Source organism: Urocitellus parryii, chromosome 7 (genome assembly GCF_045843805.1).
Source record: "Urocitellus parryii isolate mUroPar1 chromosome 7, mUroPar1.hap1, whole genome shotgun sequence".
Classification (NCBI taxonomy): Eukaryota; Metazoa; Chordata; class Mammalia; order Rodentia; family Sciuridae; genus Urocitellus; species Urocitellus parryii.
The window spans coordinates 37,697,780-37,714,668 of NC_135537.1; the positions used below are offsets into that span (position 1 = coordinate 37,697,780).

Genomic DNA, 16,889 nt, shown 5'->3' on the forward strand with positions numbered 1-16,889 from the left:
AGGTCTGTCTTGCACTGGACCCCTCAAATAGTAACAGTAAGCCTAATAGTATGTATGGATGCTGTTGATTTACTTTGGATTGATTTTAATTATTATTACATATTGGTAAAATGAAACCAGGCATTACCAATGTTGCATGTAGTATTCTGATCATTGAATAGAATATTTCATGTCTTGAACTTGTCCTAAAAAATCACTTTTACCAAATGATATTAAAAACTTTTAATGACAAATACTAATTTATTTTCCTAATCTCATGGTTTAGTTCTTATAAGTAGCATTTCATGAATCTTTTGTTCAGGATTTCCATTTTCCATTTTGTCATCATATTATTTATTAGTTGTTTTGATTTTGAAACTTTTTGATGCATACCAGATAGATCTTTTGGATAGGAATGATAGTTCCTCATTCTGCCTTTTGAAGTGCTGACATTATTTTCTCTTTTATTCCTACAATAATTTATAATGAAAGTTTTCTTTAGATTCTAGATTTTTATCTGTTTCTGGAATTGTTTTGATAATGCATGCAGATAATCTGGTTAATGTATATCAGTTATTTCCAAAATTTTATGTTTTCTAAGTTTCTTTTTTTTTTATGTGACAGCCATTTAGTCCATCAGGCTTATTATTTATCATATTTTTATTTTGATTAGTTCATCAGTCTGTTTTATTCATCTTTTTGTATTGAGTAAGTCTATTTTTTCTAAGCTTTTAGTTGTTGTACTGATATTTTCTACATGGTCTTATATTTATTTGGTTCTCTTATAATGTGTGTTTATAGCCCATTATTTATTTTTAGTGCTTATGCTATTCAGATTGGAGTGAGGTAAAAATCTCAATGTAGTTTTAATTTACACTTCCCTCATTGGTAGAGATGTTGAACATTTTTTCACATACTTGTTGACCATTTGTATTTCTCCTTTTGAGACGTGCCTGTTTAGTTCCTTTGCCCATTTATTATTTGGGTTTTTTTGTTTGTTTCGGTGTTAAATTTTTTGAGTTCTTTTATATCCTGGGTATTAATGCCCTAAGGACAGATAGCAAAGATTTTCTCCCATTCTGTAGGCTTTCTCTTCATACTCTTGATTATTTCCTTTTTTTGTGAAGATAACTTTTCAATTTTGTGCCATCCCTTTATCAATTTTTTAATTGTATTTCTTGCACTTTAGAAGTCTTGCTAAGGAAGTCAATTTCTCGGTGTTGGGCCTACATTTTCTATTAGCACGTGCAGGGTTTCTGATCTAATTCCTACGTCTTTGAGGCACTTTGAGTTGAGCTTTGTGCATTGTGAGAGATAGAGGTTAAACTTCATTGTGCCACATTTGGATTTCCAGTTTTCCTAGCACAATTTGTTAAATGGGGTATCTTTTCTCCAATGCATGTTTCTAGCATCTTTGTCTATTATGAGATTTATGTGGGCTTGTGTCAGTGTCTCCTATTTCATTGGTCTTCATGTCAGTTTTGATGCCAGCACCTTGCTGTTTTTGTTACCATAGCTCTGTGGTATAATTTGAGGTCCAGTGTGGGGATACGTCATGCTCACTTTTCTCGCTAAGGATTGCTTTAGCTATTCTGTATCTCTTATTTTTCCAAATTATTTTCATGGTTGCTTTGCTATTTCTGTGAAGAACATCATTGGAATTGTGATTGGAATTGCATTATATCTGTTTAATGCTTTTGGTAGTGTGGTCATTTTGACAATATTAACTCTGCCTATCCATGAACTTGAAGATCTTTTCATCTTCTAAGGTCTTTTTAAATTTCTTTCTTTAGTGTTCTGTAGTTTTCATTGTAGAGGTTCTTCACCTCTTTTGTTAGATTGATTCCCAAGTGGTTTTTTTATTTTTTATTTTTTTGAGCATATTGTGAATGGAATTGTTTCCTAATTTCTTTTTCAGCAGATTAATCATCGGAGTATAAGAATGCAGTTGATTTATGAGTGTTGATTTTGTATGGTGCTACTTTGCTGAATTCATTTATGAGTTCTTAAAGTGTTCTGGTGGAGTTTTTAGGGTCTTCTAAATATAGGATCATGTCATCAGCAAAGAGAGATAATTTAAGTTCTTCTTTTGCTATTCCTATTTCTTTTAATTTCCATGTCTTGCCTAATTTGCTCTGGATAGAGTTTCAAGTACAGTGTTGAATAGCAGTGGTAAAAGTTGGCATCCATTTTTTGTTCTTGGTTTTAGAAGAAATGCTTTTAGTTTTTCTCCATTCATAATAATGTTGTCCTTGGTTTTGTCCTGTATAGGCTTTACTGTGTTGAGGTAAGTTCCTTCTCTCCCTTGTTTTTTTAATGTTTTAAACATGAAGACCTTAAAAGAGCACACTACAGGAATACTGCCACATCGATGTTCATAGCAGCACAATTCACAATAGCTAGACTGTGGAACCAACCCCAATGCCCCTCAATAGATGAATGGATAAGAAAAATGTGGCATTTATACACAATGGAGTACTACGCAGCACTAAAAAATGACAAAATCATGGAATTTGCAGGGAAATGGATGGCATTAGAGCAGATTATGCTAAGTGAAGCTAGCCAATCCCTAAAAAACAAATGCCAAATGTCTTCTTTGATATAATGAGAGCAACCAAGAACAGAGCAGGGAGGAAGAGCAGGAGGAAAAGATTAACATTAAACAGAGTCATGAGGTGGGAGGGAAAGGGAGAGAAAAGGGAAATTGCATGGAAATGGAAGGAGACCCTCATTGTTATACAAAATTACATATAAGAGGTTGTGAGGGGAATGGGATAAAAAAATAAGGAGAGAAATGAATTACAGTAGATGGGGTAGAGAGAGAAGATGGGAGGGGAGGGGAGGGGGGATAGTAGAGGATAGGAAAGGTAGCAGAATACAACAGTTACTATTATGGCATTATGTAAAAATATGGATGTGTAATCGATGTGATTCTGCAATCTTTGTAATGTTTTGAATAACCAATAAAAAATAATAAATAAATAAATAAAATAAACATGAGTGGATGCTGTACTTTATCAAATGCTTTTTCTGCATCTATAGAAATAACCATGTGATTCTTGTCTTTAAGTCTATGTCTGTGGTGACTTACATGTATTGATTTCTGTATGTTGAACCAACCTTGCATCCTTGAGATGAAACCCACTTGATCATGGTGCACTATCATTTTAATTTGCTTTTGTATGTGGTTTGCCAATATTTTATTAAGAATTTTTGCATTTATGTTCATCAGGTATATTGGTTTGAAGTTTTCTTTCCTTGATGTGTCTTTGTCTTATTTTTGTATCAGGATGATACTGGCTTCATAGAGTTGTTCTCTCCTTTTCTATTTCATGGAGTAATTTGAGGAGGATTGGTGTTAGTTCTTCTGTGATGAACTAGTAGAACTTGACTGAGAATCCATCTGGTCCTAGGTTTTTCTTCATTGGAAGGCTTTTGATGGCTACTTTAATTTTATTATTTGACATTGATCTGTTTAAGTTTTCTGTATCCTCCTCGTTCAATTTGGGTAAGTCATCTGTCTTTGGGAATTTGACTATATCTTCAAGATTTATTAGCTTATTGGAATATAAATTTTCAACAATCTTTTGATGATCCTCTTGATTTCAATAGTGTTTGAATTTTTTACCTTTTTCTTTTGGCTAGCTTGGTGAAGGGTTTATCAATTTTATTTATCCTTTAAAAAAAACCCAATTCTTTGTTTCATTAGTCTTTTGCATTATTTCTTTTAATCTCAATTTTATTGATTTTAATAATTTTCTGTCTTCTACTGAGTTTGATAGAAATCACTGATATGTAACATTGTTTATTTGGTATAAGATTACCCATACTTGTGATTGACTGACTATAAACTCACTAGTTTCTTCAACATCCTCAGGCTTGACAGTTTGCTAAAATGACTAAAAAATTCAAGAAAGCTCTATATTTATGATTATAGTTTTACTACAAAGGATAGCAATCAGGAGGATCAAATGCAGAGACACATACAATAGTTTCTGGGAAGAAACAGAGCTTCTGTGTTTTCTTGTGGAATCAGGAAATGTCTCTCCTGACACCTGAATATGCTTGCCAATCAAGAGGCTCCACCAAGCATCAGTGGATAGAGGTTTTACTGGGATTTCATTAAGTAGGTATAACTGAGTAAGTAAATCTTTGGCCATGTGTTTGGACTGGTCTTCAACATTCCCTTCCCAGAGGTCAGAGAACTGAAAAGTCCTAATCCATTAATCATATAATTGTTCTTTCCCAGGCCCAACCATCATCCTGAAGCTATCCTGGGCCTTACCTTGATTCATCTTATTAACATAAGAAATATACTCCAAGGAAATCCCTTGGGTTTTTCAAGGTTGTTGGAATAGAGCTTCCAAGATGTTTAGAACACTTCACAAGAAGTGTTGGGTTGGACCTTTAAAGAGGATGGATAAAGGGAGTTGATACCCTATATTGCTATTCCTTCACTCTCTTCCTTGATATCTGGAGTAAGGATGTGGTAGATAGTGTTGGAATAGCCACCTCAGGCCATGAAGCAACCTGAAACATGGAGAACAAATCTCCATGGCACTGTAGCTCTACTATACTGGCCTTGTCCTGTCCATATCTGGATCATGACAACTTCTTCCTTCTCTCTGTCTTAATCTCCTCTCTTCCCTTTCATCTATGCATATTATATGTTTCTTATTTCTGCTTTAAAAATTACGACAAACTTAATGATTTATACAACACAAGTGTATTTTATAGTTCTATAGGTTAGAAGTCTGATACAGATCTCTAAATGGGCTAAAATTGAAAGCAGGGGGCTGCCTTTCTTTTTGGATCTATAGTAGGTGAAAATTTGTTTCCTTGAAACTTCCAGCTTCTGAACACTGCCCACATTCCTTAGTTTATACCTCTTCTTTTTATCTTCAGAGCAACTGCATTTGAAGAACACTTCAAAGAAAAACATTCTTCCATAGTCACTTTTCCCTCTGACTCTTCTGTGCCTCTCTCTTCCACTTTCCTGGACCGTTCTGACTACATTTTCTCTTCCTTGCATCTATCCATCCAGTCTTTCCTCTCTCTCCCTTTCCTATCTAGTTGGTCTGTCTTAATTTTTTCAAGCATTTCATGTTTCATCCTTGAACATTTACTTTTACATGTATCCTTGAAGAATAAGAATGTATGTCCAAGAAAATTAATATTGATTTTTCTAATAACATCTAATTTTTCAGTTGACACACATTGTGTTTGGCCTTTTAAAGCCTAATTCAGCCACACCGCCTCCATCTTCAGCATGCATACACTTTTTTTCCCCCTTTGTGACATTGACTTTTTGAAGGAATCAGACACACACACCCTTTTTTTTGGTAGAATCTCCCATAATCTGGATTTGCCTTAATGTAAAACTTTTAGCTTTTCCTTTATTCTCTGTATTTCCTATAACCAAGAAGTTAGATCTATGGTAGGACTGCCCAGTAGAATGTTCTGCAATGATGGAAATGTTCTATAACTGTACTTTTCAGTATGATAACTATTATCTACAAGTAGTGAGGGCACCAGCTGTACCTCTTTCCTTAATTTGCTTTCCAGATTGGCCTTTATTGGCCAAATTAATAGTTCCTTTAACTAGAGCTGGAGTGAGTTGTGAATTCCTACTCCTGATATTTTAAAAACTGTCCTTACTGTAGAAACTGCACTCTAGGAGTAAGGTTCACTTTAGACTTCTACTGTTGTCTTTTCAGAATTTCTGTATATTTTATATTTGCATTTAAGGGAGTGATGATAAAAATTGAGGATTGCATTTTATATTAATATCTAGAAGGTCTTTATCCTTTCCTCTCATCCCCTTCTTCATCTTGGGATCAAATCTGGGCACCTCATGCATGCTAGGCAAGCACTTTACCACTGAATCACATTCCCACCCCCTCTCCATCTTTTTTCTAAGTAGAAATTTAATATTTGTCTAGCTAGAATTTTACTTCTAGAATGCTAGATAGACTGCTAGAGCCCTTTATGTCTGAAGTGGAACCAGATAAACTTCTGCTGCAACATCCTCATTTATATGAAAACCAACTGAAGCCACGGGGGATGATTTTGAACCCAAGCCTATTTTTCTCACTGAGACCCAGTGTTGCCCTCATTGCGTTGTACTGTTTGCTCTTTCATTTGTGGTGGTTTTTTAAAATTATTGTTACTGAGCCAGTTGCTGTGGTGCATACCTGTTATCTCAGCATCTCAGGAGACTGAGGCAGGAGGATCCAAGTTTGAGGCCAGTCTCAGCAACTTAATGAGGCTGTAAGCAGCTTATTAAGACCCTGTCTCAAAATAAAAATTAAAAAGGACTGGGATGTAACTCAGTGGTAAAGTGCCTTGGGTTTAATTTCCAGTAGCAAAAACAAAACAACAACAATAACAAAAGCAACAACAACAAAACCAAAACCAAATTTTTTACTATATTTTCTTAGAAATTAGTAATTTTTATTTGACTTAATAGCTTACTACCTATGTTTTATGTTTACTGTCAGGAAACAACTTTGTTTAGGTCTTTATAGGTTTATAAAGTGCTTTCTCATAGTTTATCTCATTTATTTATAACAGTACCTCTTCCCTTAATTTGCAGAAGATAACCTTTGGCTCATATACCTGAGGTTCTTAAATAGTGACATATATTGTTATTCTGGCATACTCACTGCTTCTGTACATCTACAAATCCAGCTGCCTTAGCTTCAGACATTAGTGTTGACTCATTCCACTGAGATTATAAAGTTCAGGCAATGTAACTTCTCAGTTGAACCCCTTTCCACATCTTCTGGGTCCTCCTGGAGGCTAAGGCATGGAATTCTAAGCATGAAGATAATTAGAGGCCCCTCTGTTTCTTGGCTTCTTAAAATTACTTGTGATCAGGGAAGTTCTTTTTAAAACTTAATCAGAGGTTCAATATGTAGTTAAGCAACACATTGTATAGAAACAAACACAGGATAATCATGTAATTTATTGTACTAACATTCTTCAATCAAAATGGTGTTAGAGATAAGATAAATTTTATGGCTGTAATGTGTGTCTGTGTGATCTGATTGGTGGCAAGGGAATGAATTGTTAATCTAAGGCTAGACACTTTCTACCGCAGGGGTTTTGGATCTTCTGTGATACATGATTATGTTAAATTAATTAAGTGGTAATGTCTGTGAGAAAATCATGTTTGTTACTGATTTTCTAACATTACAAATGGAAATAAAAAGTATAGTGGTTTTCCTGGAGACATTCTAGTAGATCATAAAACTTATTTGTTTGAACTGTATGCTCAGTTTTCTTGCTTGTTTGAGAGTAGGATGTGATATTTTAGGTTCACTTTATGATACTACTGGGTAAATAAGAGTTAGAGTTAAGCTTTTTATCCTTGGGTTTCTAATAGCTACTGCTGAGGTGAGCCTTATATGTTAAGATTATCTTAAGATAAGACCACTGCTTATTGGCTCAAAGTTCAAAGGAGAGCATTAGCTTCAAGGACATAAATCTCTGAGTCATTATCTACCAATTTGTAACAAAAGTGCAGTTGAACAACATTTATCAAGACAATCTAGTATCATTTACCTACAGTTTGAGGTCAGTCTGTATAGAGATTTATGTAGATCCTTTGAACTGTTTTGCAGCACTGAGAGTTCAAATTTATTTTTATTTTCTAACTTGAAGTAGCAGGTGGATTTGCATGCCTTTTCCATCAGCTGCTGTTAACTCCGTTTTGTCCAACCTCAAAGCCTTATCAGGTTTTAACATCTATGGAACTGTCTTAGATTAATTAAGTTATTTACAGATAAAATTTAAAGGAATGGTACTATATTGCTATTTGTTTTATAATGTGTTCTTTTTTTCTCTGTAAGTTGACTTTGAGCTCTGTAGGGTCAAAGATATGAATTATGCTATTTTAAAATCTGTAGTAGCAAGGCTTACAAAGTCAGATACTTAAAAGGAACCATCAGGTAGATGGTTTGAGCCGGCTAGACTGGGCCTAGGCAAAAGGCTGAATAAGCATCCTGGTTTAAATCAGTCATTTATTCTAGCAGGGTTTTGTCTTGTAGGAATGTGAGCATCTAAAAATTAATCCACTGTGTGTTATTTGACTTGTGGTCTCTAAGTTTGCTGCTTCTAAATGAGCACATCTTCTGAACACATAGAAAATGGCTTTATAAATACTTGTTTGATGCTTACTTTTTTTTTAATACTGGATACATTACTTTTGCTGGATTTTCATAGTTGTAACATGTACAAGATGTAAGAGAATGTTCTCATCTGTAAAAGAATTTTTCCTTTTTGAAGGATGGCACATACACAGTTAAGGAGATTAAATTCTACCCTAGAAGCAATCGATTTGAGTATTGAATTTTTACTGCTACGTCTATGGAAAGTCCTTTGGATCATTTTCCAAGTTAGAATCCAGTGATAAAATGGCTGCACATTCTGAGGTCATGCAAAAGAATGATACAGCCAAGTGCACTTCAGCTACCTGGATGCCTGAAGTGGGAGGATCTCTAGTTTGCGACCAGCCTTGATGAGGTAGTAACACCCCCATCTCAGACAAAGAAAAACAAACAAAAAATGGTATAGTGAATTGTTGAAAAATCTATGTGCCTTCCAATTAAGGTTTCTAATTTTTTTTTATTTCTTGAATTCTGGATTAATCTTTCATTCTTCCTTTCTTCACCTTTCCCAATGAATATTGTTGACATGCACTGTTGGTACTTAATTGAAGTGTCTCCTGCCTCATTTCTCTTCTTTCATTCCTGTAGATGTAGCACCAATTGACTTATATTCCATATTTAGTTTATTTCCAGATTTAAAAAAAAATTTACGTTGTGAATCATAAACATACTCTCATTTAAAGTAAAAATAAACATAGGACCTCCTCACACCCTTTCACCCTAAATCCTTTCAGTTATGTACCTTCTTGCAGACCAAACTGTTTTTAGTGTGGAATTCCATATCCTTCATACTCTCCAAATCTTTCCCTAGTCTTTTAAATTGGCTTATTCTCTACTTCTCTCAGCAGCCATATTCTATTCTTTTTTCTTATGATATTTCTTCTAATGGGGATGACTCCTTTATATATTTTATCACTTCTTCTATTATTGCACTATTCTTTGAATAAAGTGTATAATTCATGGAATAAAGTATGTTCACATTACTGTATAATAGCCACCACATTGGTCTTTGGAGCTTTTTCCTTTTGACCAGCAGAAACTCCATGCCCAGTGAACTGTGATTCCTTGTTTTGTCTTTTCCCTAGTCCCTTGCATTAATCTACTCTGTCTTCATGCATTTGGTATAAGAGGAATCATAAAATAGTTGTTCTTTTGCTACTGCCTTATTTGACAAAGCATAATGTCTTCAAGATTCATCTCTATTGTAGTATATCTCAAAATTTCCTTCCTTTTAAAGGCCCAGTAATATTCCATCTTATTTAGAGACCACATTTAAAAAAAATCCATATATCTGTCAATGGACACATGGATTTATTGTTAATATTTGGCTATTGTGAATAATGTTGCTATAAACTTGAGTGTACAAATGTTTATTTTACTCTCTACTTTTAATTTTTTGGGTGTATATAACAAAGTAGAATTGTTGGGTTATATGATAACTCTATGTTTAATATTTTTGAATCACCACACATAGTCAACTACCAGTTTACATTTCCAACAGTAAGGGTTTATTGCTACATATTCTTGACAGCATTTGATGGGTTTTTTCATTCTTTTGTTTTCTTTTTCTCCATCCCTTTCCTTCTCCTCACCCTCCTTCTCCCTTTTCCCCTTTCTTCCTTCTCCCTTCTTCCCCTTTGACATTTTATTCCTAAAATCACTGCCAGATTCAGTGCAATGGAGCTTTTACCACTGTATATTCTACTAAGACTTTTATAGTTTTAGCTCTTAAAGTTTTTGATCATTTTGAGATAGTTTTTGTAAATGTTATTAGTGTCCAAATGAATTTTTTTTTTTTGCATATCCAATCTTCCTGACATCATTTGTTGATAAGACTGTCTTTTTTCCCACTGAGTGGTCTTTCCCTCATTTATATTTGATCGGATTATCTTTGACTTTATCAGTTTTGAATTAACTATCAATTGTATTTCTGATGAAAGTTGTAATCTTTCCTGTTATTGCCTTATTTTAAAACCTCAAAATTTGCTTATGCTTTTTTTCTCTGCTTGAAAATAAAAGGAAAGACGCAGCAGGTCTATATATTGACAATAGTAGTACCATTTATCACCCAATATAAGTACCATTTATCAGCTCTTATCTTTAATTAGGTGTGTTAAAAGATTTATTAACCATTTTTGCTTTGTACTTTACCATCTTGCTACTTGAGACACAGAAGTAGAAGCAATGGAGTATGTTTTTAATCTTTTAACTGACTGCCCTTTTGTATGTCTGAAAATTTGTTTTTTAGTTAATTAACCTCTCTGGGCTTTAGATGTTTTTAATGTAAAAATGAAAGGATTGAACTAAATACATGTTATACATCCTTTACTATGGAAATACTTAAGTGGTTTTTAGTCATCTAATAAAAATTTAGTAGAGAATAGAACAGCTTTATATTACGTTAGGAATACATTAAAATTGATATTCCTATAATATATTATCTTTATAGCTTTGGTGTTTTTTTCCATATGTGAACAGAAGTTTTAAATATAGCCATGGATATTAATTAATTTATTTCAATTAGGTATATATGACAGCAGAATGCATTTTGATTATTGTACACAATTACAGCACACCTTTTCATTTCTCTGGTTTTACATGATGTAGTGTTGCACCATATTGCAATTGTACATGTACCTAGGATAATGATGTCCATCTCATTCCACCATCTTTCCTGCCCCCATGCCCCCTGATTAGTTTCTTTTAATGGTAAAAAATGGTGGTTTCTTTTCTTTTTCTTTCAAACCCTGGGGTGCTTAACCACTGAGCCACATCCTGAGCCCTTTTCAAATATTTTATTTAAAGACAGGGTTCTACTGAGTTGCTTAGGGCCTCACTAAGTTGCTAAGGCTAGCTTTGAACTTGTGATCTTCCTGCTTCAATCTCCTGAACTGCTGGAATTACAGCATTGTGCCTCTGAAGCTGATCGTTTCTAGATGTTATAGTAACGTATAGTATTACTACTTCCACCTTCTTAATGCATTAAGGAGAATGGGCATGGATAATGTACATTAAATTAGTTGCACATGAAAGAGAGGACCACCAAAAGCCAGGTAGAAAAAGCAAGACTCCAGAGACAGACACCTTCTGGAAAGTCAAAGAATTCTAAAGCCTAGACAGACAGATTTGGGGATGCTACATCCCTGGATCTGTCTTTGAGAGGCCCATAGTTGTAGGCTACACATGCTTATCTAGATTGAAATTGCCTAAAGAATATTTTTTTCACCAATTGTGTTGATTATGTAATTGTATAAATTTATCCATCAAGCTACAGTTATAAAAATTATAACATGTGCTAATTCACTTTGTAAAATTTTTATCATAGCTGTGTTGGCTGCATGTCATTTTTATATTATGTGGAAATACAGATGATAACATATATTGAATGTTTGATACATTTGTTTCACTTTATTGTTTCTATATCTTTTCAAGGAAAATTATGTTTTAGTGATGGTATTTTATTAGGAACTATTTCAGATGCCAAGAAGAGAAACTAATTCATTGCATTCAGTGATTTCCTAAGAGTATTAGTGATTAATTGAACATTAGGGATTAATTCTCTTGGTTGCAAAAGGGTGACTGGACAACTGGTAAGACAGGGATGGGATGGAGGCTTTTTATAGCTTTTGAATTTTGAACTATCTGAATCTATTGTCATTACTTTTAAATTATTAGTATTAAATCATAACTAATAAAGTAGTATATTACCTTGGAAACATTTTCTTTTGGGATCATGACTCATTTAACAAGAGAAATAAAATCTTGGCTTTATCAAACATTACTTCAAATCACAACAGTAATTTCATTTATACTTAAATATTTTGGATTGCAGATGTAAATTGAACAACTTTTGAGTGGGGATATTTATATAAAACTGAAATGGGAAGTAAATCTGGAATGTAGTACCAAATTTGAATGTATATATAGTGTCTAGGAATGTCTTTGGTAAAAGAGTCTGAAATGAAAGAGCTTTGGAGAGTGATAAAAACATAATAAATAAAATAAAGATGATGGGCTCAATGAGATCCAGTTCAAACAGAGGAAATTAATGGGAAATGATTACATTAGTAGCAGATGGACTTACTTCCTTTATTGAAATCTTACTGAAATCCTAGAACAGTTAAAATTGTTTTTGATATTGAAAGTCTGATAAAAGATAAAGAGATTTGTTTATCTGGTTGTGCTATTGTGATTCTAATTATGTCTTCTGGATGCTTCATTTGTACTAGGCTATTTTTATGATTCCCACAAATCCACCACCAACATTCAGGAAGCCCGAACTCTGGTCTGATGATTTTACCGATTTTGTTAAAAAGTGCTTAGTGAAGAATCCTGAGCAGAGAGCTACTGCAACACAACTATTACAGGTCAGTGCTTGTAAAGGAAGAATATTTTATTCATACCTTTTAGCTTTTGACATTGGCCAGAAATGCTCTGGGTTTCACAACTTTTTTTCCAAAACTTAAACCTCCCTAGGAAATATGGAGTGATAAGACACACATACCCCATTCTGCTATAAATTCTCTTTGTCTTTTGCCTATTCCCTTTTTGTATCTGTCTCTTTTTCTTTCTTTTTTTAAAATATTTTTTTGTAGTTGTAGATGGACAGCATGCTTTTTATTTGTGTATTTTTTATGTGGTGCTGAGGATCGAACCCAGAGCCTCCCACATGCAAGGCAAGCGCTTTGCCACTGAGCTATAGCCCCAGCCCTGTCTGTCTCTTTTTCTCTTAAAGCTGTTTTAAATCAAAATTTCCATAAGATTCTCTTTTCAGAAATGAGTTCTTATCTCTATACTGATTTCTCATTGCTTTTCCTTATGTTCCTTGGCTCAGCATTTCTTTATTGACTTGTTTTTCCATTATAAGACATATAAATACAGAATTCCTGAACACCTTGAAAAAAAATTACATGCTGTAATGTTAGTTACACCTAAGAGCACCTAAATGAAAAGTTTTATTAACTTGGCTTTAATAGACTTTGTATCCAAAATGTTAGGAGGTTTTTGGTTTGTTTTAAAAATCTGCCTTAAAATTCAATGCAAAATGAAGTAATTTATTAATTACAATATGTATATTTTTAAAATATTTATTTTTCAGTTTCAGTTGGACACAATGCCTTTATTTTATTTATTTTTATGTGCTGCTGAGGATGGAACCCCGGGCCTCGCACATGCTAGGCAAACACTCTACTGCCGAGCCACAACCCCAGCCCCTACAATATTTATTTGTGAACCTTTCTTTTTCCAAAAAAATTGCCTGAGAATGCAACTAATAAATGTGTTTCACATTAACAAATTTGATATTTGCAAAATCTTTCTTATCGTTAGGTGACAAAATAATTCAAATCATTTTTCTTATAGAAAGTGACTTCTCAAAGGTTCCTCTTCTTTCTTTCTTTCTTTTTTTTTTTTTTAAATTGGTGACTATGGGAATTGAAACCAGGACTTTGCACATGCTAGGAAAGTGCTGTGCCACTTGGCTGCATCCCCAGTTCCCAAAGTTCTGTTCAGTTTAGTTCCTTTCCCCTCCTTTCCTCCCTCTCCTTCCTTTCTTTCTCCCCTCCTCCCCTCCCCTCCCCTCCTCTCCCCTCTATTCTGGGGGTGCTTTACCACTAAGCTATATCCCCAGCCCTTTTAGTTTTATTTTTAAAATTTTTGAGACAGGATCTTGCAGAGTTGCTGAGGCTGGCCTTGAATTTGCAATCCTCTTGCCTCAGCCTCCAGAGCTGGTAGACTTACAGGTGTGAACTACTGCCCAGCCCAGGTTTCCTTTAAAAAAAAAAAACATTGAGGAGTATGTGAAATATATAAATATAATGTTAATTGTTGTGAAAATTTAACTTATTTTCACATCTGTATGGAAGCTCATTTAGCAATATTTATTAGGAAATTATATTCCTTATCTCAGAAATTACACTTCTAGAAAATTATTCTACAGAAAAATTCAACCATCTGTGAAATGATATATGTGTAAAAATAGTCATAGCACATTGTAGTAGCAAAAGATTGGAAACAGCCTAAATAACTGCCAATGAATTAGAAATAATTGAAGAGGAGTGATTGGAAAAATACACAAAAAATAGGCAAAAAATGAACATATAAATCATCTGAATAGTATGAATGACTGAACAGATAAATTATACTTTATACATAATAAACAAAAGCTACATTTTTTGTTAAATACCTAGAAAAGTATATGGTTCCAGTATGAGAATAGAATGCCTAGAAATGGAATGTAATAATGAAGGAAACTGACATATTATGAAGAAAGCATTTCTAATCAGTAAGGGAAGAAAATAACTAAACCCAAACTGAGTTAACTGCCACCACTTTTTTTGGGGGGATGGGGGGCAGGGGGAGATATTAAACTAGAGTCTTATCACAGAAACAGCAAAATAAATTGCAGCTAGTTAAGGGATTAAATGTTTAATTTAAACAAAATGGGAATAGGAAAGAACTATAGGGTAATTTTGGAGAATATTTATATATCCAATTCAATGCCATAAAATGAAAGAGAAAGGAGATTTTAATACACAAAACTTAAAAAATGTATAAATGAGGGGCTGGGGATATAGTTTAGTGGTAGAACATGTGCTTAAGTCATGAATGGCAAAAAAAAAAAAGAGTTTGAGAGTACTTGTTTTTAAAAATGATGTAAGCACACACACAAAAATATAACCCTGTCGATACAAATACATACATTAACCTTAAAGATATAATTGTGTAAAGAAAGTATACATTAAAAAAATCATGTAAAGTATACATAAAAAAATTGTAAGAGATGCTGACATACATATCTGGTTTATCCAACCTACTGCAACCTTACCTTTGTGCAGTTTACTGTGAATTCACTACAGTATATGTTTGTCTGTGGAGCTCAATGCTCCTAAATTAAAAATCTCCCTATGTCCAGTTCATTTGTACTCATCCTTTCTCTATGTAACTGCTATAAACAATACTGACCAACAAAGAGGGTTAGATAATAAAGTTTAAAAGGTATTGAAGAACACCACCATCTTATTGGAGCATTCTTATTTTTTTTGAAAAGTATTTTTCTGTTTTCATTGGAAATGGTTAAATTATTCAACAGCAAATAAAATGAAGACTGTGAGAAAGTAGTAGTAAATAAGTTACCTTTCTTTGACCACTGATTTTTGGCTATCAGCTTATCAATAAGATTAACTAGATTTTGTAACTCCATACCAAAATAAGCTTATTATATATGTAATATAATCACTGATCTTAAAGAAATATTATTTTTACAACCTAATGTATACTTTCTTTGCACAATATGTCTTTAAGGATAGTGTAGTTGTATTGACAGGGTTATATTTTTGTATGTGTGCTTACATCATTTTTAAAAACAAGTACTCTGAATCTCTTTCTCTAAAGCAGCCAAAATATTCTTTCTTAGTTAACGCACTTGTAGATGAAAAATAATCACTGAAGTCTATAATCATGGATAGCATTTACTGTTGTTTTATTATTTGTTAGTAAAAATATGAAAAAATTTCTGAATTTGTATCATTCATTTTTACTTTTCTAGCATCATTTTATCAAGAATGCAAAACCTGTATCCATATTAAGAGATCTGATCACAGAAGCTATGGAAATCAAAGCTAAAAGACATGAAGAACAGCAGCGAGAATTAGAAGAGGAAGAAGAAAATTCGGTTCGTAATTATCTGCAAAAATTGATTTTTAAAAATTTTCCAGGTCATTTTTTAATAATGTTGTTTCTTAAGATATATTAATAGAGTTTACCATTTTATTACACAAGTGAGATATATTCATTAAATCTTAAGAAATATTTTTTGTATTAAATGTTTGCTATCCTTTTCTTTTGTCTTAAAGTTAATAATTAGTGAGATGTAAAGTTGATATAGTAGCAATACACAGTATCTGAACAAAGTTGTCTCAAATTTGGACAGTTTTTGTGTCATATCTTCTGGAAGTGTCTTTTTCCTGGTCATCAGCCCTGCTGTGAAACTAACAAGATTTGGTAAATATGTGGAGAAATTGGAGCATTTGTTCACTGGTAAATATGAAGTGGTGATGCAAAGCCCTTGAGGAGAAGAATTTGGTGGTTTTCTAGAAAGATAAACAGATTCAGCAGTTTGACTTTCAGGGTGCCTATAGTGCTGCCCAACTAATGATGGTTCAATTTACTGATTTTTCAACTTAACAGTGATGTGAAAATATACCAATACAACCATTCTGTTTCTCACTTTCACTCCAGTGTTCATTAAATTACCTGAGATATTCAGTACTTTATTGTAACCTCACCGGTTATGGGATTTCATTTATGTGTGGGCTAAGTAAGTATTCTGAGCACAAGTTATGATGTTGAGTAGATTAGGTATATTAAATGCCTATATTCAAGGTGAGAGGAATTAGGTTCTTTCTTTTGAGGATGAGACTGTGGACATAAGATGGACAGATTTTAAAATAGTATCATGTTTTTATGATCCCCCCCTTTTTTTCTTTAAATAAGCATTTATTCCCTGGAGTAGGGTTAGTGGTTCTGAGTGAAACTGTTACATTTATTATTTTTAAAATTATAAGAAAATAATTAAAAGTCTTGGCAGAACCACACATTGAGCAATATTCACATGCTTTACTTTACAAAGATTGTGTTCTCAGGCACTAGCTTTCATAATTGTTGCCCTAAATATAAAATGTGTGTGTGTATGTGTGTGTAAACACATACACATACAAATATTTGTAAGAACAAGGAGAT

General features: G+C 33.4%; 1 protein-coding gene across 3 annotated transcripts in view; it reads left to right on the forward strand.

The window, feature by feature from the left end:
* The window catches only part of Stk3 (serine/threonine kinase 3), a 284,170-nt gene that overhangs the window by 148,756 nt on the left and 118,525 nt on the right, over positions 1-16,889 (forward strand). For all 3 annotated transcript variants that reach the window (XM_026384024.2, XM_077800961.1, XM_026384033.2), the window contains exons 7-8: positions 12,380-12,517; positions 15,697-15,822. In XM_026384024.2, coding sequence (XP_026239809.1) covers positions 12,380-12,517; positions 15,697-15,822 — 264 coding nt within the window. The remainder of the gene's footprint in view (positions 1-12,379; positions 12,518-15,696; positions 15,823-16,889) is intronic.